General features: G+C 36.7%; 1 protein-coding gene across 1 annotated transcript in view; it reads left to right on the forward strand.

The window, feature by feature from the left end:
* DMD (dystrophin) overlaps window positions 1-23,780 on the forward strand; it is a 1,828,382-nt gene that overhangs the window by 1,012,189 nt on the left and 792,413 nt on the right. The window contains 1 exon segment of the mRNA XM_078146592.1: window positions 10,756-10,857. Within this exon segment, the coding sequence (XP_078002718.1) occupies window positions 10,756-10,857 (102 nt within the window).

Genomic DNA, 23,780 nt, shown 5'->3' on the forward strand with positions numbered 1-23,780 from the left:
CTTCATGATCCCATTTTGGGGTTTTCTTGTCAAAGATACTGGAGTGGTTTTCCATTTCCTTCCCCAGCTAATTTTACAAAGGAGGAAACTGAGGCAAACAGGGCTAAGTGATTTGTCCAGGGTCACATAGCTAGTAAGTGTATGAGGCCAGATTTGAACTCGGGAAGATGAGGCTTCCTGACTGCAAGCCTAGTGCTCTATTCACTGTACCACCTCGGTACCCCCAAGTTATATACACCACACTTTTAAAAGCTGGTTTTTATTGTCTACTTTCATTTTCAATTGTACCTGCTTTTTTCACCATGTTTTATTGATCATATAATGATGTACTAAGAAAATTGATCTCCAAATATGTAATGGGGATTTCTTTGGACCTATGATCCCATCAATGTGCATATTTTGTCCAGCAGTACAGATTGCAAAACATCTAAACCTACCCAATTTTTGTGACTTTATCCACATTCTCCACAGCCTGCCATGCATCGTCTACCAAACATACTTGAGGCCTTACTATAGATTTCTGGTAGGAAAATATAATCTAAACTACTTGGTGAGCCTGCCTTTCTTTTTTGTGGGGGAGGGCACTTCTGAGGAGAAAAAAAACTTAGTCCACTTTTTCACCTGTAAATGCAAGGGCAGGTTGTCACAAACCCACAGAGAAAACCTATCCACAAGATTGAAGTGAATTTGACATACACACACACACACACACACACACACACACACACACACATTGTTTACTTATCTGATTTTATGACCTATTGCTGAAACATATTTTATATTATATAAAATTAAATATATTATATAAAATATATGTATGTATATATATATAATTATATAAAATATATAAATATTATATGTATGTATGTATATTATACATATTTTCCCCCTGCAGAAATGGCAGAGAGATTTTCCCCATATTGTGCTCTGGAAAATACATTGTTACAGCAATAGGTCATAAAATGAGATAAGCAAATACAATACATTTACTTCAAAAATTTGTGATTTCCTCAGTATCCACAATGCAGACAATTCTTCATGTTTGAGTAAGAAGTTTCGTGACTTCTACAACAAAAATGTTCATTACCTGTCAGCCAGCCTTCTAGTTAGTCTCTATAAATTCATCATTGTGAGTCCTCAGACAAGAAACATGTAGTCTATCTCTAGACTCTATACTTGAAGTCTTTCATCAGTGTCTGAGCTCCTTGAGAGCAGGGACTGTCCTGTACTTTCTATTCATATTCTCCAGTGTTTAGACCATGTGTCCACAGTGCTGGGCATGTAGTAAACATTTCAAAATGCATTTTCATTCATTCATCCATTCAATAAACACTTACTGAGCAGATGGTAGGATGATAAAAACTGGGTATACAAAGATCAGAATTAATTTATTTTTGTCCATCCCCTCAAAGTGTTTCCTTTTTACCATTTTCATTTCGTAAGATCTGTTAGAGCTTGCTGTCCATTGGCATGAGAATCCAATGCCACGTCTACACCATGATGAAATATCTGAGCAGTACTTTTGTTGAGGAAGCCTTAATGTGCCTTTAGGAAACATATTTTATGATTACCATAAAGAATTTATTTTTAATGATTTGCAGTTTCTTGATTTCTTCAACAACTATCATCATTAGCAAAATGCTGAATCTATTTTTAGGAAATATTTTATTTGGGATTTTTTCATGTCCTTCAAAAAGTATTATTTCTGTATGTTGTAAGGGTTTAATGAGAGATATTCAGTATTCTAAATGCATAGATTCATTTTGGCATACAATGGTCTGAAGCTACTTCATAGCATATTTTCCACACATTCAGTTAAGAAAAACCTACTAAAGAATATTTTAAATGCAGTTAATTTTATTTACTACTGTTGACCCTTCAAGCAATAATATCTGGTCCTGAATAGCTGAACAGTCTTTTAACCAATAAATTCGTGCGGCAAATAAATGTAGTAAGGTAAATTGTAGAGATACATCTTCAGAACGGCCTTTCTAAAGAGATTTATCAAAGCTGCATGCAATTAAAGAAGTATTTCTCCAAAAATAAGCCAAACAAAAGGATGTACAAAGAATTAAATTTAGAATATGTTTCATATCACTCACTCCCAATCTTTCCAACTACCAAAAGTAAATCTCCTGAAAGTAATTGAACCCTTCATTATATCATGAAAGCAAAGGACTATTATAATGATTATACATGGGACATTTTAATACAATAAAGGTTCACAGAATGAAGAGATATATTTGTTCTCTAGATCTCAAAGGATTAATTTAATAAATATTTTTTTGCCATATATTCAAACTCATAAAAAAAATGCAACGCTGACTCGGCAGGCACACCTTTTCCAGGTGTATTTTCCTTTGTTTGCTAAGTCAGGAAGGCACCTGCTCAGAACTTAGTATTTCCACCTAGACTCCACCAATGTAAGACTCGAGGACATTCCAGTTGCAGCCAAAGGCATTTGCCAACACAGGTTGTTAAGAAGGCATCTTTCTGTGTTCATTTCTCATGGCAGGGAGAGGAAATCCTTATAATGCCAGTTTTAGTTGCTATTCCATCTATTTTCAACAGCCTCCTGAAAAATTGGATCTAGTCTTTGTGATTATTTCTTCTTAGGGTTTAATGATAATTGAAGTATTTGGTTAATGAATTAGTTTTAACTTTTGAATAGACATTGCTGTATAGCTGAAAATCTCATAGGATTGTCAAATATGTTGAATCACATACTTAAAGTTTAGTAACATTTTTGTTATACATACATGATTTTGGAGGAACCTAGATATATTTCTGTCTTTCCAAAAAATGTATTCTTTCATTTAGGGAAGGAGAAGGCCAGTTATTTCATCTGGTTATTTCATGAAGGGAACTCTCTCTCTCTCTCTCTTTCTCCCTCCCTCCCTCCCTCTCCTCTCTCTCTCTCTCTCTCTCTCTCTCTCTCTCTCTCTCTCTCTCTCTCTCTCTCTCTCTCTCTCTCTCTCATATTTACAGCCTATCATCTTAATGAATTGCCTAGACAATTCAGAGGTTAAGTGACTTGTATATGTCAGGAGCACAACTTCCCATCACCAAGGCCAACCCTCTGTCCACTATGATACATTGCCTCTCATAGGTATATTAAATGTAAAGATTTTGAGTATATTGCTTTTCAACTTCTGTGGACTCAATAGAACTGGAATTTTTAGTTGATTTTTTTTTTTTGGTAATTCATCTCTCCTTGCCCAAGAAACAGTAATCTGGAATGGAAGGAGGTATATTTGTTTTAGTCAGATGTAGACAGTGATCCCTTAAGGGGTTTATTAAAGAAGCATTTCAAAAAAGATCAAATAAGAAAAGAAGAGGAAGGAAGCTTGTGGCTGTCTTCTCTGCTCTGCAAGATCTCAGCAGGGTTAGAGCAAACCACTGGAGCCCTTCCCCAACTCCAGCCCAGCTCCTTGTTACAGCGTGATTTCCCCTTCACAGTTTCCCCTGTTAAGGGAATACTTATCCTCCCCCTCCTTTTATGAGAAAGGCAGCACTCCTACCATAGTGGTCACAGGTGTTAAATCACCTAGAACCACTGAATGTCATAAAATTACTGTCAGGGTTTCTTCTATGAGTATGAACATATTCTTAGCTAATAGTTGTCTATACTTTGTTATTCAAAAACTTTATTATTTGAGAATTTTTAGTTAATCCATCCTGTTCCATCATAGATCTAAAGCAGAAGAGTAAGTATCTCAGAGACCATCTAGTCCAATCTCCTTTCTACAGAAAAAGAAAAAGAGCCAGAGGCTTTACATGATTTGCCCAAGGTTACCTGGGTAGGAAATGTCTTTAAACTGAAAAGTTTACAGAATGCCCAAGGATCATTGTTAAGAATTTTCCTTTACAATTAACAATAATAAAGAATTATTATCCCTATGATATTTTCTTGTATAGATCACATGTATTTGCTTGTAGGACATAAGGTAACTTTAAATATCCTCTTAATCTTTCCGCACCCTACTCAGTTCCTAAATTATACACCATGGGAAGACCAGACAGTAGGGTGGGTAAAATCTACAGGATTGGTAACTGATTAGACATGAAAATCAGTGAAGAAAGAGGCAAAGATAATACCTAAGTTTCCAACATGAGAGTCTGGTTCAGTGGTGATGCTATAGACAGAAATAATGAAATCCAAAGGAGGAACAGATTTAGTCAGAAAGATGATATACCCAGTTTTGTATGTATTGAATTCTATAGACATTTGGAGAGATTGGTCTGGAGCTCATATGAGAGATCAAAGGTACAAGTAAGAATTTTAGAGCCATCTGTATAGAGATGGTAATTGAAGGCATGGGAATGAATAGATATTACAGAGAAAAGAGATCCAAGGAGAGATTCTTTTGGAACACCCACATTAAGGACAAAGAGTCGTTAAAATTTATAGAAAAGACACTTTTGGAGAGGTGCAAGGTGAATTAGGAAAATGCAGAGTCTCCAAAGGAAGCCAATGAAAGAGAAAATATTCAGAAGGGCAAAGTGGTCAAAATGTCAAATTGTGCAGAAAAGTCAAAGACAATGAAGACTAAAGAAAGTTCATTAGATTTAGTGAATAGGTCATTGATTACCTTTGAGAGAACAATTTCATTATAGTGGTGGGGAAGAATCCAGATTTCAGAGAATTGAGAACAGCTGTGTCTTCTATTTATTATAGTAGTTTGTAGATTTTTTTTTCCTCCCAAAATGGAAAGTTTTCAGTTAAAATGGATAATCCAGTGTATATCTTTCAAGATTCAATTGAGTTTAGTTTTCATCAGATGATTTGATATTTTGCTGATAGACTTTAGAGGGGCTATTTAGAAGACCTACTTCACAAATTTATCAAAAAGAGAAAATCAGAAATGCGATTTATTGGAAAAGTCAATATTCACTATGAAAGTTTGGATTACACACTTTGACTTAAATAAAGACTTCTTCAGTATTTCAGAACATTCATGATTCCATCAGTATGAATGTACCTACTGAATGCCAATTACAATGCTTCCACACTTTGGTAGTAGAAGGGCAATTAGTTCACTGTTGAAAAAAGTTAGTCACCTGGGGACAAAACTTTGAGTCTAGATTGGCCTTCTGACAGCATACACCATGCAACATCAGGTCCATGCCCTCAAAAAGTCTATTCAGTTAATTAATAACTGTTAGATATTTATCTCACCTGGTATGTAGTCTTGGAGAATCCAGATCACCTCTATGACGTGTTAAAACATTCCATTTTGAGTTTGGGGGTGGGAAAATTTTAAACATACCAATTAATATCAAACTTAAATTATATATTATTTACTGGACTGCTTATTAAATCATTTGTAGATGTTTGACACCAAATCTAATTCTCTAAATCCTGTTTATAATACAAAACCCCATCTTTTCAATTAAATGCTTACATTAATGAACTTCTCTTAGTTCCCTAGGGAAATAATAAAGTTATATAAATATTTTAATAAAACTGATATATTTTAATAAATTCCCCAAGTGGTTGCTGACTGATGTAGTTTGTAGGCTTATTTGGTCTTTTTGTTATGACATCTTTTTGTCAGTTAAATATTTGTAGGAAATTGTGATACTAAGGTTCTTTTCGTCTGTATTTTTACTTCTAATTTGTTACTGGTATTGACCTTTGTTGTAACTAGTTCATTGCCTGATTGCACACAGACAAATAACCTTGAAATGACTTATATAAATAATCAGTTATGTCCTGTCTGTTAAGATAAATTTAATTTCATTTTTGGTGATGATCAATTCTCTGAAAAGATAATCTACACAAAAGAGAATAGTCAAACAATCCACACAGTAAAAAAAGTTAATACCTTTAAAAGGTATTTAGACATTCCTTGAGACATGGTTGGCTCAGGAGACTGTCAGGTCTTAAAACTGTTGGCATCTCTTCCTCAAAGCCTGGTACAAATCATGAGAGCTGGAGCTGTTCTCAGATGGTTGGCTGGTAGATCTTGAAGGGATCCGGGCTCAGCTGATTTAACTCAGTAACTTCTCAATGCCTATGAATGTTATGTCAAATATTCTTCTCCTTTTATGTCTAAATAAATCTCATTTTGTTAACTGTTGATTGACCTATGAGTGCCTCATTTTGTTTCGATATCTAAACTATACTATCAGAGAACTGGCCTGGGTTATGTCTAGCCCGGGAAAGACAAGCAGATGGGCAAAGGAGAATACAGATGGACAATGAGCTAGTCACAAGTTAGAACACATTCATAAAATTGTGTGATGGTTTCAATAACCTCTGTTACTCCCTTTAAATCTTTTTTTTAATTTTAAACACCAATATTTTCCCAGGGATGCCAAATAGTTGTGAACTATGGAATATCACATTTTCTAAAGAACTGAAATTGTAGATAACCTAAAAGGCAACATCTATTATTCAGATGAATTTGAATTGAATGCCACAGTGTCTTAAGAGTTTAAATTACAGAACATCCAAAGGACAGTGAACAAGTCCATAGTGGGTATGAATAGGCTACTTAAGGTAGTACTCTAACTGGGGAAGCCCACAACAGTGTCTTGCTTCAGGGGAGATGGAAAAGGCAGCATACCAAAAAGGAAGTTCCACAGAAGACAATAGTAGCACTTCTCTTAGGGAAGAAGCTGGCAGCCCCTAAGACCTTGGGGCTTCCCTAACCAGGGACTGTCAAATACAGAGTTTAGACCAGGGACACAGAAATTTGCCAGCACTTTGACCATTGATACACAGAGCATAAATAGAAGCCAGTGGCAGAAACCCATGAAATTAAGGAGAAGACCAAATTTACTACTACCATTTAAGAGTAAAGAATGAGCTAGATATGAACCTGGCATAAAGTCCTAAATAAAAAATTGAGGCTGGAGATATGAACAAACATGAAAAGACTTTTAACATTGAATAAATGTTGTGGGTCATCTCCAGAAGAAAGTAATTCCATAATATCTACAAGCAAAATTTTAGAAGGAAAAAGGTGCTCATTCACAGGACTGTGAGAGTTCATGGAAGAAATGAAGCAAGAATCTTTTAATGGAATTTTAAATGAAATAATATTTGTAAGGCACTTACCTACTTCCTAGCACATAGTGGGTGCTTAATGAATGCTTTTTACCTTCCCTCCTTTCCCTCTTCCAATAAAATAAGAACTCTAGAGAAATGAATTGGAAGTAGAATAAGTAATAACTTGAAATGTAAAGTAGAAAACCATGTCCAGATTCCTTGAAAAATTAAAATGGATCAAACAGAGCTTGGTAACTCTAAGAGATCACAAAATTATTAAAATCAAAAGGCTGAAAAAAATAGAAGAAAATTAAGGTATCAAAAATGATCTGGAAAATAGGTCAAGGAAAGACAATTTAAGAATCATCACATTCTCTAAAATCCATGAGTAAAAATAAAAAAGCCCAGGTACTTTGTTTTTAAAAAATCACAAATTGACTACAGCTACTAGATTCTGAAGGCAAATTAAAAATAGAAAGGTTCTACTGGATATCACTTGAAAAAAACTCTAAAATGAAAACTAGCAGAAAAGATGTAGCCACAATCCAGAGCTTCCAGGCAGGATTATGTTGGATCTGGTAGCTACAACTTTAAATCAGAGGAAATTTTGAAATATAATATTCCAGGAGGCAAAAGGTAAATGTCTAAAAACATGCCTAAAACAAAACTCACTATTTCCCCCTCCACCAAAAATAAAAAACAAAAATTTTTTCTTTCTTTTTTATTTCTGTTGTGGGAATTACCATCTTTCCAGTTATCCATACTCACTTAGGGTTATCCTTGATTTTGCTTTTCGATCTCTCATTAGTAGCCAAATTTTAATGATTCTTTCTCTACAGTAACATTTATTTTAGTTCCTCTCCACTCATCACCCTTATTCAGAGCCTTATTCCTTGCCTATTCTATTTCAGTAGCTTTTGTCATCCCTACAGTTAACACATTAAATACGGAACCGATTATTTTACTCCTCTGCTCAAGAAGCTTCAATGGCTCCATACTGTTTCGAGAAGAATATACAAACTCCTTTCCCATACCCACCCACTCCTTTTTTCAGCATTTAAAGGCCTGCACAATCTGGTTCCAATCAGTCTTTCCAAACTGCTTTATATTATTCTCCCTTAGGCATTCTCTATTGTAGCCTGTCTTGTTTGTTTTTTCCCCCATAAATTCACTTTCATCTTCTTCCATGCCTTTGTATATACACCCTTGGAATGTACTCCTTAATTCCACCTTTTAGATTCTCTGGATTCCTCAAATAGCTCATGCTACCTCCTAGGCACAAAGCCTTTCTTATCATCTCCCTATTTATTAGAGGCCCCCTGAAGTCATATTGTATTTATGTGTATTGTTTAATCTGTGTACACATTGTTTTCTCCTGATAGAACATAAGTTTATGAGGGCAGGAACTGTTTCTTATTTTATTTTTTGTCAAGAACTAACCTAGCATATTGCCTTGCAAATAGCACTGAATAAATATGTATTGATTGATTACATAAAGAAATGAACAAACTCAAGTTCTCTATCTTCTTTTCTCTTTGGTTCTTATCTTATTCATTTAGACCAGACCCCTACAAGTTAGAAACTTCTTTGGGCACATATAAGTTAGAGGAGAGACAGACTGACTATGGTTGGTTGCTGCAGGTCACATGACAAATGGGAGAGTGCATGGTGGCAACCCTACATTTTCCCAGGGTTGCCTGAAATCCTTTGGTGGGCTGCAAGCAGCAGGGGGGCTGTATGTTGTACAGGTCAACTTTAGACCAAGGGGTTTTAACATGGGGACCACGAACTTCAATGGGAGAAAAAAATTGCATCTGTATTTTCACTAACCTTCACTTGAAATTTATCATTTCCTTCAATCATTTAGTAACATTGTTCTGAGAATGGGTTCATAGACATCACCAGACTGCCAAAAGTGTCTCTCTCTCTCTCAATCTCTCTCTCTCTCTCTCTTCTCTCTCTCTCTCTCTCTCTCTCACACACACACACACACCACACACACAAAAACACACACACACACAAGTTAAGAACCTGTTTCAGACCTTGGTTTATAAGCATGTTCCTAGATCCTTGCTTAGATATGCTCTGTAAATTTGTTTTCACCTGCTTTTAGTCTGTCCTCCTGGATATGACTTACAACTTCCATACATCCTGCTGATTGTATGGACCCTAATTCTGACTGAGAATTATTTTGCTAGGCTCAGGGATACCTGACAACTCATTTTCCTTAAGAGAAATATTGAGTACCAGCCTTCTGTTATTCTTGACTCTATACAAAGCATTCTAGGATCTATGTAGTACCCAGAAGAGGAAACCCTTTTGGGGGAACAGAAGACACAAATCAATTGAATAGAATATGTACAGAGATAGCATAAAATCTAAAAATGCTATACATTTATCCATATAAGGATGTATAATATATATGTGTATGTAAGTATGCATAGACATGAGGCTATGTTGAATTCTAAGTGGTAATAGAAGGTGAATGGTAAATCTTGGCTAATCAAGAAAAGCTTTCTGTAAGAGATTGTGGAGGCCCTGACTGTTGCCTGACATTGATTAATCAATACCAGTGTTCTAATGTTTCTAGTGTTTAAAAAGTATTTTTTTCGAAACCTCTTCTTAAATATTTAACTTTATTTCCCTTAACTTAAATATATGCCCATTTTACTCTGTTTTTTCATCAGTGGGGTCAGAAAGCAGCTCTAATAAACTACTTCATAACAAAATATCTGAAGATATATGGTATTTTCATCTTCCAAATGAAAATCCAAATAGAAATTTGTTTCATTCCTTTTCATAGGGCTGTATAATTCAAAGCATCTTAATAATTACGATATTGCAGTGGGTAGAGAGGCAGCCTAGGGATTGAGAAGACCTGGGTTCAGTGCCTACCTCTGAAATCATGACTATATGACCTTAGGCAAATCACTTATAACTCTTACTGTTCCAGATAACTCTCCTAAGAGTATAATTTAGAGAAAATTTGATAATCTGTGATGGTAGAAAGAATCTCCTCACTGGGTATTTCCTGTACCAATGAATTCATAGTTCTGAATCAAAAGATTATAATAATACTGCATTTTAGGCACCTACTTTTCCCTCTAAAAATTTTAGTGATATAATAAGAATTATTTGATTGTTACTTAAAAGTTTGCTATGAGAATCTAAAGCCAAGATGGCACTTGATGGAAGAATCAAGTTGTTCTTGCTAATAGCATAACTAAACTATGCTAATTATATAGAAATGCTTTACCTCATTTGTTTTCTAATTGGTATATGTAAAGCAGTAAGTTATATCCATGTGCAATTTGATACTGTGCAAAGACCAATGTCTTTGGAGTCAGAGGACATGGGTACAAATCCTACATCTGACACTTGCTACCTGTGTGACCTTGGACAAGTCAACTCAACTCCCTGGGATGTCTGTAAAATGAAGTCCTTGGACCAGATGATTTTTGAAGTCCATTTCATCTCTAAATCTATTATCCAGTGCTGCATGTGATGAATGGCGATACAGAGTTAACCAAAGGATGTAGTTGGGAATATGAGAAAAACAAAGTAAGCAGGAGCTAAATATCAAAGAGTACTTCACAGGGCGTGGCCTGGCCCGGCCCACCTAGTCTTGGTAATTTTTCCCTGTGTTTTTTCTGTCAGTGTTCATTCCTTCTCTTGCCCCAAGATGCTATTTTTTATTTAAAGTTAGTAATTTTATTGGCACTGTGAAGTTAATCTACACTGTGTGTTCTCCCCCCCAGGAAATCGAAACAGCAGTTCAAGCTAAACAGCCGGATGTGGAAGGAATTTTGTCTAAAGGGTGGCATTTATACAAGGAAAAATCAGTCACTGAGCCAGTAAAGGTAATGAAGCAACCTCAAATGATATCCATTACCACCTAATGGGTTATGCATTTCGTGTTGTACACTTGCCACTGATGTGGTCTATTTATAATCAATGAGACAATATTGGCCGTTCTGCAATAGCAGAAGCAGGGCTGTCCTTAGGATCTGTCTGCTATTTATACTTTCTGATCCCAGTGTTGTTAATATGTCATTGCAGCAAAGCACTCATTTCTGTATTGGTGTTCTTCCATCTTGGGAGTGGGGAGAAGGGGAGTTCTTTTTTTTTTTTAACATTTTATTATTTTCTCCAGGTTCAATTCTTTTCATATTGTTTGACTCCATTCAAATCAAGGCACGATATCATACTGTCTAACTCTGGCAGCTAGAGGAATTGCCTTCCCCATTGGTCTTTCATTTGATGAAGAAAATCAGTATTTTATTAGGGCAAGATTTTTTTTTTCAGGGGGGACAGAGTAAAGCATATTGTTATATAGTCACTTGTTTCTTCTTTGAGACAGTTGACTTGAGGGAAAGCATTCAACTTCTTTCTCCTCATGATGATACATCTTCAAGTACAGCAATGATGTGAATTTCTGGACTTAAGATTAGGAAAAGAGAACAAAGTTAATTTCACAAGCTGATAGGTCTAGAACTTAGAGGAACCTTAGAGAGGCCATCTGTGCCAAACTGTCTATGTGACAAACCAGGAAATGGAAGGTTGAACAGGGAGCCCGTATCAGACACAGGAGGTTGCTATAAGAGCTGGCTGATTACTGTTTGCCATTTCTTAAGATCGTAGATTGAGAGATTCAATGGATATTGGAAGTCAAGTTAATCAACACCACTAATTTTATAGATGAAGAAAATGAAACTGGGAAGATGAAGTGCCCTAACCAATGTCACATTGGTAACAGATATGATGCCAAATATATATATTAGATGCATGTTATTATATTTTATTTTGTGCCCTGCAAAAATTATTAACTCTATGCTTTGATTAAAGGTTCTTGAGAGCATTTAATGGTGGCTTATTGATCAGTTCTGGTTTCTGTTGCTTTTGTTATTGTGTTGAAATATAATGGGACTCACTCTCATGTTTAAAACTACTTTAAACCAACTCAGGTCAATAACCTCTTTATACAAAGCCAGTTTGTCCTTGCAAACAACATTACTGTGACTTATATTCCATCTCTAAGGTCACAGCTTTTTCTCATTTTGTTCTTTGCTTAAGCCGTATTTCTGTAAAATGTTTGTTTTTTCTACAGTTTACAAGAGACTTCTTGAAGGATATTTTGGCCTGTACAGAATGTTCTAACTCAGGCTGTTAATAAGATAGTCTGTTTACTCTAAATGTTGATACATATTTATTTAGGAATGCATTGTTCCTGTTTAGAAAATCCGTAGAAAATAATTTGTTACCTCCTTGCCCAAAATAGTATCTGTAGTTTTCATAAACTACCAGTATTGCTAATGCCTGGCATTGTAAGCATGAAGAAAACACCAAGAGAGAAGAATGGAAGACAGGTTTACATTTGTGCCCTAATGCAAAGCAGGAGGTAGATTGCCAATCACCTTTGCTAGTTTTAATAGTATAGCCATTATGGTAGAGAATGAAGTAAGGCCAGCTATGTGCCAGCCACATAAAGAAGCAAATATTTAGCTGCAATGGTTGGATTTTTTCCATTTTCCCGACCTTAATAATATTTTTCAAAACATACGATCGCCAGACAGTCAACAAGCATTCATCAAGCTCTGTGTGCCAGGTACTATGCTAAGTGCTTTAGATACAAAGAAAAACAAAAACTGTCCATGCCCCAGAGGAGCTTCCATTGTAGTACTGGAGATGTGAAAATAAGCATGTAAACAAAAGACAGATGGAAAGTGGAAGGAAGGTAATCTGAAAGCAGAAGATATTGGAAAGTGAAGAGACAAAGTGAGGTTTCCTAAAGAAAAGGAAAATTTGAGCTGATTGTAGAAGGAAGTCAAGGAAGCTTGCAAGAAGAGGTGAAGAGGAAGAGCATTCTGGATGTGAAGAACAGCCATTGAAAAGAGATGGAGATAAAATGTCATATAAGACAATTAGCAAGTATGCCAGTGTAAATAGATCAAAGAGTACATAGAAGAGACTGGATACATTTACAATTATATATATATTCACATATATAACTGTGTGTGTATATGCATATACACATGTAGAGACATAGATATAGATATAGATATATATAGATATATCTATCTAGATATAGATATAGATATATCTAGATAGATATAGATATAGATATAGATATAGATATAGATATAGATATAGATATAGATATAGATATAGATATAGATATAGATATAGATATAGATATAGATATGAAGACACAGAATAATAGGAAGCTAGGTGTTACAGTGAATAGAGCACTTGGCCTGGAATCGGGAAGATCTGAGTTCAAATATGGTGTCATCTACTTACTAGCTGTATGTCCCTGGGCAAGTCACGTAATCTCTGTTTGCCTCATTTTCCTCATCTATAAAATGGGAATAATAATAACACCTACCTCTTAGGATTGTTGTAAGAACCAAATGAGATAATATGTGTAAAGTTCTTAGCTTGGCACATAGTAGGTGCTAGGTAAATGTTAGCTATCATCATCATCATCATCATCATCATCATCATCATCATTATTATTATTACTATTATCATCATTATTAATGAAAATCTTAAGTACCAAATAGTGGCATTTATATTTGCTCTTAGCGGTAAGAGATACCTCACTGGAGGTTTTTTTGAGTGTGGGGGGTATAATATGGTGGCATGATCAGACGCAAGCTTCAGAAAAAACACTTTGTCAGTTGAGTGAAAGGAGGATTGAAGTAAGGAGAAAGAGTTAAGGCAAGGAAACCAATTAGAAGGCCATTGCAATAGTCCAGAGAATTGATCATGATGGCCCAAATCACAGTGGTGGCTGTGTGAGTACAGAGAAGGGGATATATATAAGAAATACTGTGGAGGAAGAAATGACAGGATTTGGCAATAAACTGGATATTTGGGGGTAGGGAAAGTGAGGAATTAAAGAAGACACTGAAGTTGGGAGCTTGAGTGACAGGAAGGATGCCCTACACTAATAGGAAAGTTTGGGGTAGGGAGCAGCTGGGGAGAGATAAAATGAGTCCTCTTTTGGACATGTTGAGTTTGCGGTGCTTATGGAACTCTTAGTTCAAGATTTCCGAAAGGCAGTTGGAGATGATGATGATGATGATGATGATGATGATAGCTAACATTTATATAGCACCTACTAGGTCCCAGGCACTGGGCCAAACACTTTACATTATTATCTCATTTAACCCTCACAGCAACCCTGGAAAGTGGGTGCTATTATTATGCCTATTTTACAGATGAGAAAACTAAAGCAAACAGAGTTTAAGTGACTTGCCTAAATTCACACAGCTAGAGAAAGTGTGTGAGTCTAGATTAAACTGAGTTCTTTCTGATTCTAGGCCTAGTGTCCTATCTACTGTATTACCTAGATGCCTCTCAGACTACAGGTAAAGAGAGAGAACAGAGCTGGATATATAGACCTAGTAATCCTTTGCATAATCATAATCATTGAACTCACATCAGCTGAGATGGTCACTAAGTGAGAAAACATAGAGTAAAAAGAGAAAAGGGCATAAGACAGAGCCCTGAGGATGGCCTTGATCACAGGATGTGACATAGACAAAAGTCCTAGAGAGGAGACAAAGAAGGAACGGTCAGATAGAAAGGAGGAAGAAGAAAGACCAAGGTCATAAAAGCCTAGAGATGAGAAAATCTTCAAGAGGGGAAAGACATGATCAACATTGTCAGATGCTGCAGAAAGTCAAGAGGGATGAGGACTCAGGAAAGGATATTAGATTTGTCAATGAAGAGGTCACTGGTAACTTAGGGAGAGCCATTTCCATTGAATTGTGATGTCAGAAGACAAGAGTGCAGAAATTATAGAAGAGAGTAAAAGAAGAGTGGGAAGAAGAACTAGAATTTGTACCCAGCTTTGCCTCTAATTATTTTCATGACTGTGAGCAAATTACTTAATGCTCCCAGCCAAAGTTTCTTCATCTCTAAAATGAGTATAAAAATAAATGTACTACCTGCCTTTCTCCAGCTCTCAGCTCTGGGTATTTCCTCTAACTGTCCCCCATGCCTGGAATGTTTTCTCTCCTCGTGTCCATCAGTAGCTTCCCTGGCTTCCTTTATGTCTCAACTTCTAAACCCCATCTTCTAAAGTAAGCCTTTCCCAACCCTTCTTAATTTTGGTGCCTTCCCTCTCTTATAGACTTCCTATTTATCCTATATATAGATTGTTCGTACACATTTGTTTGCTTGTTGTCTCTGGCATTAGAATGTGTAGAGAATTGAGGGAAAATACTGTCTTTTACCTATTTTTGTATTCCTAGCAGTTAGCACAGTGCCTGACACATAGTAGATGCTTATAAATGTTTGTTGATTTATAGTACATGTCCCTTTCTCTTGACTCATATTGTCATCCCCCATTAGCACCTCTGCTTTAACTATTACAATAGCCTTCTAATTAATCTCCATCCTTCAACTTCGTCAAAGTCTTCACTGTAATCCACCCTCCACAAGGCTTTAAAGTGATTTTCATCAAGCACAGATTTCACAGTGTCCCTCTCCTACTTACTAAACCCCAGTATCTCCCTATCGCCTAGACAATCAAATAGAATGTCCTCTCTTTGTCATTTAAAGCTATTCATAACCTGGCCCTTTCCTACCTATTCAGTCTTCTTACAATTAAATCCCCATCTCACACTCTGTGGTCCAGCAATACTGGCCTACATAGTGTTCTTTGAACAAGGCTCTCCATCTCCTATTTGTCAGGATATGTTTTACCCAGATTATTCCCCAGGCTTGGAATGCTTTCCCTCCTCACCGTCACATTTCAACATTCCAGACTTCTTTAGATACTCAGCTCAGATGGAAATTTCTGCAGATCTTCCTGGTCTTCTCCACTCCTCTTTCAAACCACCCCCAACCTTTCCTCTCAGGCTACCTTCCTTCTACTCTGTTCTTATTAATTTACCGCAAAGGAAGATGTTCCTTATTAGGGAAGCTAGGTGGCACCATAGTGCCTTAGAATCAAGAAGATTCCTATTCCTGAGTTCAAATCCAGCCTCCTCAGACACTTAATAGCTATGTGACCCTGGACAAGTCATTTAACTCTGCCTCAGTTTCCTCATCTGTAAAATGAGCTAGATAAGGAAATGGCAGACCACTCCAGTATCTTTTCCAAGAAAACCCCAAAATGGTATCACAAAGAGTCAGACAAGACTGAACAATAGCAATAGCAAAATTTATCTACACCCTATGTCTCTCATTGGTATACAAGCTCCATGCAGGTGGGGATTTGTTTTGTGCTTTTATCTTTCTTTGTTTCTATAACACTTAGCACAGTTCTTGGCATATAATAAATACTTAATAAATGCTTCTTGATTGCTTGAGCAGTATTCCCAACTTGCCTATGGTGGGACACTTATATTCTACAAGATGTTTTCAAAGGTCAAGGGAGAAAAAAAACTGCTATTATATTTCTCCTCTAAAATGCTGAATGCATATGTAATTTGAAAAAAATAGAGTTTCTTTACTATATTTTTCTCCCAAGTACCATTCCTATCCAGAGGGTATTCTACAATCAATGACTAGTATTTTTGAGTTCCATTAACATATTTCAAATCCACATTTGCTCCTTGGCCAAATTAGTTTGGGAAATGCTATGGTAAAGATTTGTATTTCATGTTAATTTGCCTTTTAAAAATCACTTCCAACACTAAAGCTACAGTCTCAGGATGTAAACTAATTGTTGCTTATTATATTTTCAGGAGCAATAATTTCATGATACTTTAATGCAATTATTTTATCAGTTTTAATATTTCCAAGCACCTTGCATACATTGAAAGATAAATAGTGACGAACTGCCAAAAATTACTTTATATTGTCAGTGTTCTGAGAGGGAGGTACTTAGTATGTTTTGCAGATTGATGTAATTACAATTAACAGACAACTTCCTTTAGAACAAAATTCTAGCTGTTTTCTAATCATTCTACATTTAGTATTAGAAAATTTGTACTAATAGCTTTTCCAGTCAAGAAGCATTCACTTTCCTCCCTCTTCCCCCGTTCTACTTTCAGTTCAGTTTTGAAGAAATTATTTTTATTGAATTTAGAGTTAATTGTACTATGTCATATGGTATGTATGCTTGATAAATTACTATCATATACATTGTTTTGCACCTTAGGATCTAAAAATTCATATTTCTTCTGTCACAAACAGCTGAAGAAAATAGAAGCAAACTTTTGGCCTCTCATTTTATATATGTTTTGGTTTGGTTTTTAAATCTAAGAATAGGAGAAAATTAATCATGGTAAGCAGTTGAACCCTATAACTCTGTAACTTTTCTTTGAGAAAACATCACAGAATGGATAGACAGCTAGTAGCCTTGTAGTCAGGAAGACCTGGATTCAGGTCATACCTCTATACATACTGGTGTGTGTCACCTGGGCAAGTCATTTAACCTCTGTGTCCAGAAGCAAGTTTCCAACACTATATGTTGCAGATCAGGTGTAGATTTACATGTTAGAATGAGTTTCATTATTCACTGTGTGAATCCTATACTAATCACATGTCCAGAAAAACACCTGTCCCCCCCAAAAATGAATTCCTGGGTGAGGGAGAATGGGACAGAGAAGGATAGTAATGTAGTACTAGCCACACAGATTAGTAGAGTCAAATTCTTAACTGAAATTGAACAGCATCTTTCACCACACCAACCCTTGCTCCTTGGCCCCTAACCTAAGGGACATTTGCCATTTCTTTTTTTTTTTTCTTTCTTTTTTTCTTTTTTGGCAGTTTGAGTAAAGTGACTTGCCCGGGGTCACACGGCTAGTAAGTGTCAAGTGTTTGGTCTGAGTCCAAATTTAAACTTAGGTCCTCCTGACTTCAGGGCCAGTGTTCTATCCACTGTGCCACCTAGCTGCCCCATTGCGCCACCTAGTTTCCCCTTGCCATTTCTAAAGTAAGCAGTTTTGTCACTTGAGTAAACATATACACCACGTAAAGTATTCAAGTTTTATTTCTTCAAACCATTTTGATAAGGATAACTTGATAAAATGAAGAATTTAAAATATACCGTATTAGAAATAACAATATTCTCCATTTGTTTACATTTATGTCCCAAAACAAAAGGGCTGAATTTGGATGACTCTCTTTTAAAGCTTTATTTGATTTCACTAAGAACCACTTCTGAGGGAGGCAATTGTGCAGGCCCAAAAGATTAGTGCCCCCTGCCTTTATTTTTTTTTTAATTAAAAGGGAAATGAATGTAAAAATAACCTTCTCCAAATGAAACTAAAAAGTTGCCAATTAAAAAAAATTAAATAACTGTAATCCTCATGTCAATACAATGCAGAATGCTGGTTTTGCAGATACTGTCTTCAAGCCCTGATGTACTAAGGAAGGGGGAGCACTTTGCTGAGTTCTCTAGTTTCCAGGGGTGTGGGTGAAGTTAGAATGGAAGAATTAGTTAGCAAGAAAGAAAGACTGGATGGAATTGAGTCAGGAAAAAGAAAAGGCAAGATATAAAGGAGGCTAACGCAGTAGTTTGAGAAGTAGGAATCGGTCATCTTCTATACAATGATATTAGAAGCTGCAACATCTTTTCTTTGGGATATATGTTTCCAAAATTGTAACCATTACGTTCTTTAGATTTGCACACTGGGAAGGATAAACTGTGGGTAGAACACTAAATAAAATGCTGTGTATCATCAGCTTGGGCAGGTCAGCAGCTCAATGGAAAGTGGATTGAACCTTCAGTAAAGCCTGAGTTCTAATGTGACTGCAAACATTTAAAAACTGTGACTTTAGACATGTCACTTAACCTCTGCCTCTCAGTGTCCTTAGCTGTAAAACAGGGAGCTATCAGAATTGTGAGAATCAAGTGAGTGATTTGTAAAGCACTTAGCATGGTGCCTGCATATAGTAGGAACTCAATGTTTGTTCCTTCCCTCTTCTCCTATAGCTCACTTTGTTTTTGGTGACTTCTTACGAAGAATAGGCAGGGGACTCCCTAACAATGTAGATAAGCAATTATTCTGCTGCTTATGGTCTTTAAGAAGTTGTGCGAGGCACTGAGAAAGGTTAAGTGACCTGCCTATGGTCACTCAACCAGATGTGTCAGAGATAGGACGTGAAGCAAGTCTATTCAGATGCCAGGCCTATTGCTTAACCACTATCCCACACTGCTTTATGCCTCTTGGGTGAGCTGGAGAGGGAAAGCTTGATTGGATTTGTAATCAAAACTCATTCACATGGATTTTTAGCTGCTCAGAGAACCTGGCTATAAAGGTATGTAAAAATGTAAGGATAGGCAGAAAAGATACAGTCTGCAATCATTTAAAAAATGATTTTATTTACAAAAAATAAAAAAATAAAAAAGTTCCCTTTCCTATATGAACTATATTTGACATGTGGCCTTGTGTAATGAGCTCTTGTGTTATACTCTGTTTTGTTATAAAATACTAAATCCACATCTCTTCTTGAAACTGCAGTAATCATACCTAATTTGTCAAAATTTATCAGTGGCTGACATGTGATTGGGTAAAATAATTAATGACTTCAACTTTGCATACTATTAATGTACTATTAATAGGTTGATAATCTTAGGAAATATTTAGTATATAATTATTTGCTCCTATATTGAATGTACTAAATAATTTACCTTATTTTTTCCAAATCCATTCCATCCAAAAAATGCATATACTTTGTGGAATCTTATCTATTCACTTTGTAAAAGTCTCTTAGCTAACTTTTTTCTTAATGTCACCCGATTTAGCCAAGGATATATTTGGACTTGGGGCAGCCACGTGATATAGTGGATAGAATACCAGGCCTAGAGTCAGGAAGACTCATTTTCTTGAGTTCAAATCTGGCCTCAGACACTTACAAGCTATGTGACCTTGAGAAAGTCACTTAACCTTGTTTGTCTTAGTCTCCTCATCTGTAAAATGATCTGGAGAAGGAAATAGCAAAGCACTCCAATATCTGCTAAGATAACTCCAAATGGGATCACGAAGAGTTGAACATGACTGAAGACAGAACAACAACGTCTGGCCTTGAGCAAGGTTGTGTCCACAGACTCACAGGAGGGTCAAAGCTAGAGCTGTTTGATATCTACAGAAAGGAATCCCAAGTTGCAACTGATATAGGAATCATTGGAGTAAGCAGATTAATGAATGAAAAACTCCTTTTTAAGGACCTTCTACTTGCCAAACACTGTGACAAGCACTGGAGACACACATGCAAAAGTGAAATAGTCCTTGCCCTCAAAAAGCTTAGATTCTTATAGAGGGAGACAACACAGGGGCTGCTGGCTAGAGAAGAGAGAGTCTAACTAGTTAGTCCTAGGGTTAGTGAGTCCATCCATAGATCAGTCCAGCACCCAGCAGACTGCCCAACACTCTGTGGATAATTAATAAATGTTTATAGACTTCACTTGAATTGACATAGGGATAGTGGTAGTATGTTAGTATTGATTTGATTACTGATCCCAGAGCAAGAGGTAGAAATTAGAGCTGGGGAAAAAGGGGAGATAGGCAAATGAGATAAAGGGTAGATGGCTTGGTGGGATAAGTCTTAGTAGTGTGGGTGCTGTTGGATATGGTTGGCTAAACAATTCAGGCCCCAGGTTGGTAGTTCCAAAATTGACTCCTCTAGGATTTGGGGGCATCTTTCTGTCAGTCTATTCAGGAGATGTTGTCTTGGGGCAGGGGGAGAATCAGGTCACCTGATATGATGGCCTAGTGAATGACCTGCTAGAATATGAAGCATAATGGAATCAGAAATGGGGAGTGAACTAGTAAGGGAAATTATGGAAATGTAATATGGCCCCAGGGGCTAAGGCCAGGACAAGGAGAGAGGTAAGGCAGAAACCATAAACAGGACAAGGGATTGTTCCCAGATAAGTTTGTCCTAGTTCTAAGTCTGTCCAAATTCTAACATTTACTCTATGACATGGTGATGTAACTTCAGTCCCAGTTTTCTCATTGTTAGAATGGGGATGATAATACTTATCTGTTTCACAAGGTGATATTGAGGAAAAGTTTTAAGGTTATAAATCTTTAAAGCACAGTATAAATGTCAGCAATTATTTGTCCTTTTAACAGGGATCTACCTCTGAGTTTGACCTACTAATGATACTGTTCTGGAAATTCCTCAATAGCTCTAACCCACTGATGAAGGCTTATTCATCCCCATGTTGAAAATCTTCCTTCAGACCCTCTATCTGTTTCGTATACCAGTTCTATGTCCTTTAGGCTCAGCAGGGGCCAGATGGAAGCTGATTCATCCAATAGACTATGTTTTTGTCATTTTATTCTTTTCCCAAAGCTGTAACTAGGACCTCCACAAATGAGCTTTTGCCAAGGGCCCTGGCACACAACTTTTTTTTCCCATAGATAGTTAAGGTTGTCTGTCAGATGTCTTACCTCAGAATAAGATGGAGTAACTGTGTTTTGTTGTGAGGAATTTCAAGTAGAATTGAAATATTTTGAGTCTGAGTACTTGTATTGTCCCCAATTTTTTCCAGTTCAAATTTTAGTTGTATCTAAACAATCATATCTAAAAGAGATATTTTTCTACTTAATAGTATTTTATTTTTTCCAATTACATGCAAAGATATTCAACATTCATCTTTTAAGATTTTGAGTTCCAAATTTTTCCTCCCTTCATCACTTCCCTCCCTGCTCCCCAAGTCCACAAGCAATCTGATATAGATTATACATGCATAATCATATTAAACGTATCTCCACATTAGTCATGTTGTGAAAGAAGAATCAGAACAAAAGGGAAAACCATGAGAAAGAAAAAAAAGACAAAAAACAAAAAAGTGAAGATAGTATGCTTTGATCTGCATTCAGACTCCATAGTTCTTTCTCTGGATATGGACAGCATTTTCCATCATGAGTCTAAAAGAAATATTTTTAATGTTACAACTATGGTCCTCCCCACACCCCTTCTGCTTCTTTGGCTATTTGGTTATCCTGGAAAATGACACGCACAATCAAATATAACCTATTGGAGAAAAAGCAGCAGCATTTCTGTAAGCAAAGTGACTGAAACGGATCAAATTCTTCAAAGGATTAAATGAATATCTAGACTCCAAAAAGACTTTTGTAAAAGTTCTACACAAAATGCTACTTTTAAAAATGAGTGATCCTGCTCAGTGGAAGGCTTTGGAAAAATTACTGCTAACTTTATAGCTATCTCAGAGAATTAAGATCTCCAAACTGACCAGTGGATAAAAGGAAACTTACTTGCTCTTCAGACACAATTATATCAGTACAAGCATCATTATTGTGTTGTATTTGTTCCACTGGGCCATGTAGGAGATATCTCACTAATGGGATGGGGAGGCATGGCCTTTAGATCCCAAGAGAAGTCTCAGAGGAGACTCTTAGCAGAAGCTACTGGTGCCTAGCTCCTCTTGAAAGCTGTAAAAAAAATATGGAAAGAGATTAAAATAAAAACAGCCAACAGATTTTCCATATAAAATTAAAATAGCTGATATGGGGGAAAAAGAGAGTTTCTGGGACCTTGGATGAGGTCAGATATGGTCTGATTTTATGGATGCAGAAGGTCTGGGAAGTTAGGAGAAACATGGATTTGTGGGAGTCAGATAATGATGGAAATGGTCTGGGGGTTAGGAAAGAAGGTCATCTTACCAGGGATAGAATGGATGGACACAGGCTAGAGGGACCACTGCTGATGGGCAAGTTCTTATCTGGCCCCCTTTTTGGTATTGAGATCCTTATATTCTTCAATAATAATTTTGGGAACCTTAATCAAAAATCAGCCAGCTGACAGGGCAGAATCCAGTGTGGGTACAACAACTTTTTTGGTATGTTGTTGAGTAATTATAAGCAAAATATACATAGTGTCTGGATAGTGTCTGGTGGTTTAGAATACATAATGATAAGGAGCATGGGTCCTTTTAGGAGCCAAAGTTCAAGCCAATGGGAGTCTTGTCTGAATATGTGCTACTGAAAAGCCAGCTTCCATTTCTCCGAAATCCACTGAGAGTACTTTTCCCTATTTTAGGAGATAGAGGGTAGGATTAACTTTCAGTGGTCTCCCATGAAAAGGGATTTAGATCTGGAGCCAAACCTCTTCTGGTGTGCAGAAGTGATTTAGAGAGCTGCAGTTGCCGTGGCAGAGAGGTTTAATTGGCTATCACCCTACCTGAAGCCACACTGACCTCTCAGTTATAGATGACGAGAGATTTACTAGCTGAGGCACTACCTGTTTGATGGCCCCACATCTCTCTCTTTCTGGCTTCAGTGGTGCACTCAAGCCTGGGTCCCGAGAACTGTGCCCATACTGAGTTGGGAGGCTTGGGAAGGAAGTGAAGATACTACCCCTCATCAGGGAGACTGAGATGGAGGAGGCTCATAGTAGGAAAGAACATTGGGTAAAGGAAAGGAGAGGGATGATCCTGAAGGAAATCATGGATCTGGCCTTTCAAGCAAGAAATGCCAAAGGATGAAATAGGAAGCAACTGATTACTCAACGCTAATTTTCACAGATCCTACAGGAGTGGGGCTCTACATGGGGAGTGGAACTAATGCCACCCACAGCCCTGTACTTGAATCATCTCTGAGACTTTGACAGGAATTCTCATAATAGTTATTTCAATTTCAAGAAGCCTATGTTGCTTTGTAGACAAATCAATAACAGTCCACTTAATAGTTTTCTCTGAATGTCTTAACTTGCTTTCTGAGAATTAATTAGGCTATTTGCAGAAGTAATTTGTCAGGTGCTGGTCTTCTTTTGTTTTTAAAATTTTCAACTTCACTTTCCTTTGTGTCTTATCCCATTTTGTTGTGGCCTTGAATGATCCTTGAAATGATTG

Source organism: Phascolarctos cinereus, unplaced genomic scaffold, assembly GCF_003287225.1.
Source record: "Phascolarctos cinereus isolate Bilbo 61053 unplaced genomic scaffold, phaCin_HiC Scaffold_726;HRSCAF=1367, whole genome shotgun sequence".
Taxonomy (NCBI): Eukaryota; Metazoa; Chordata; class Mammalia; order Diprotodontia; family Phascolarctidae; genus Phascolarctos; species Phascolarctos cinereus.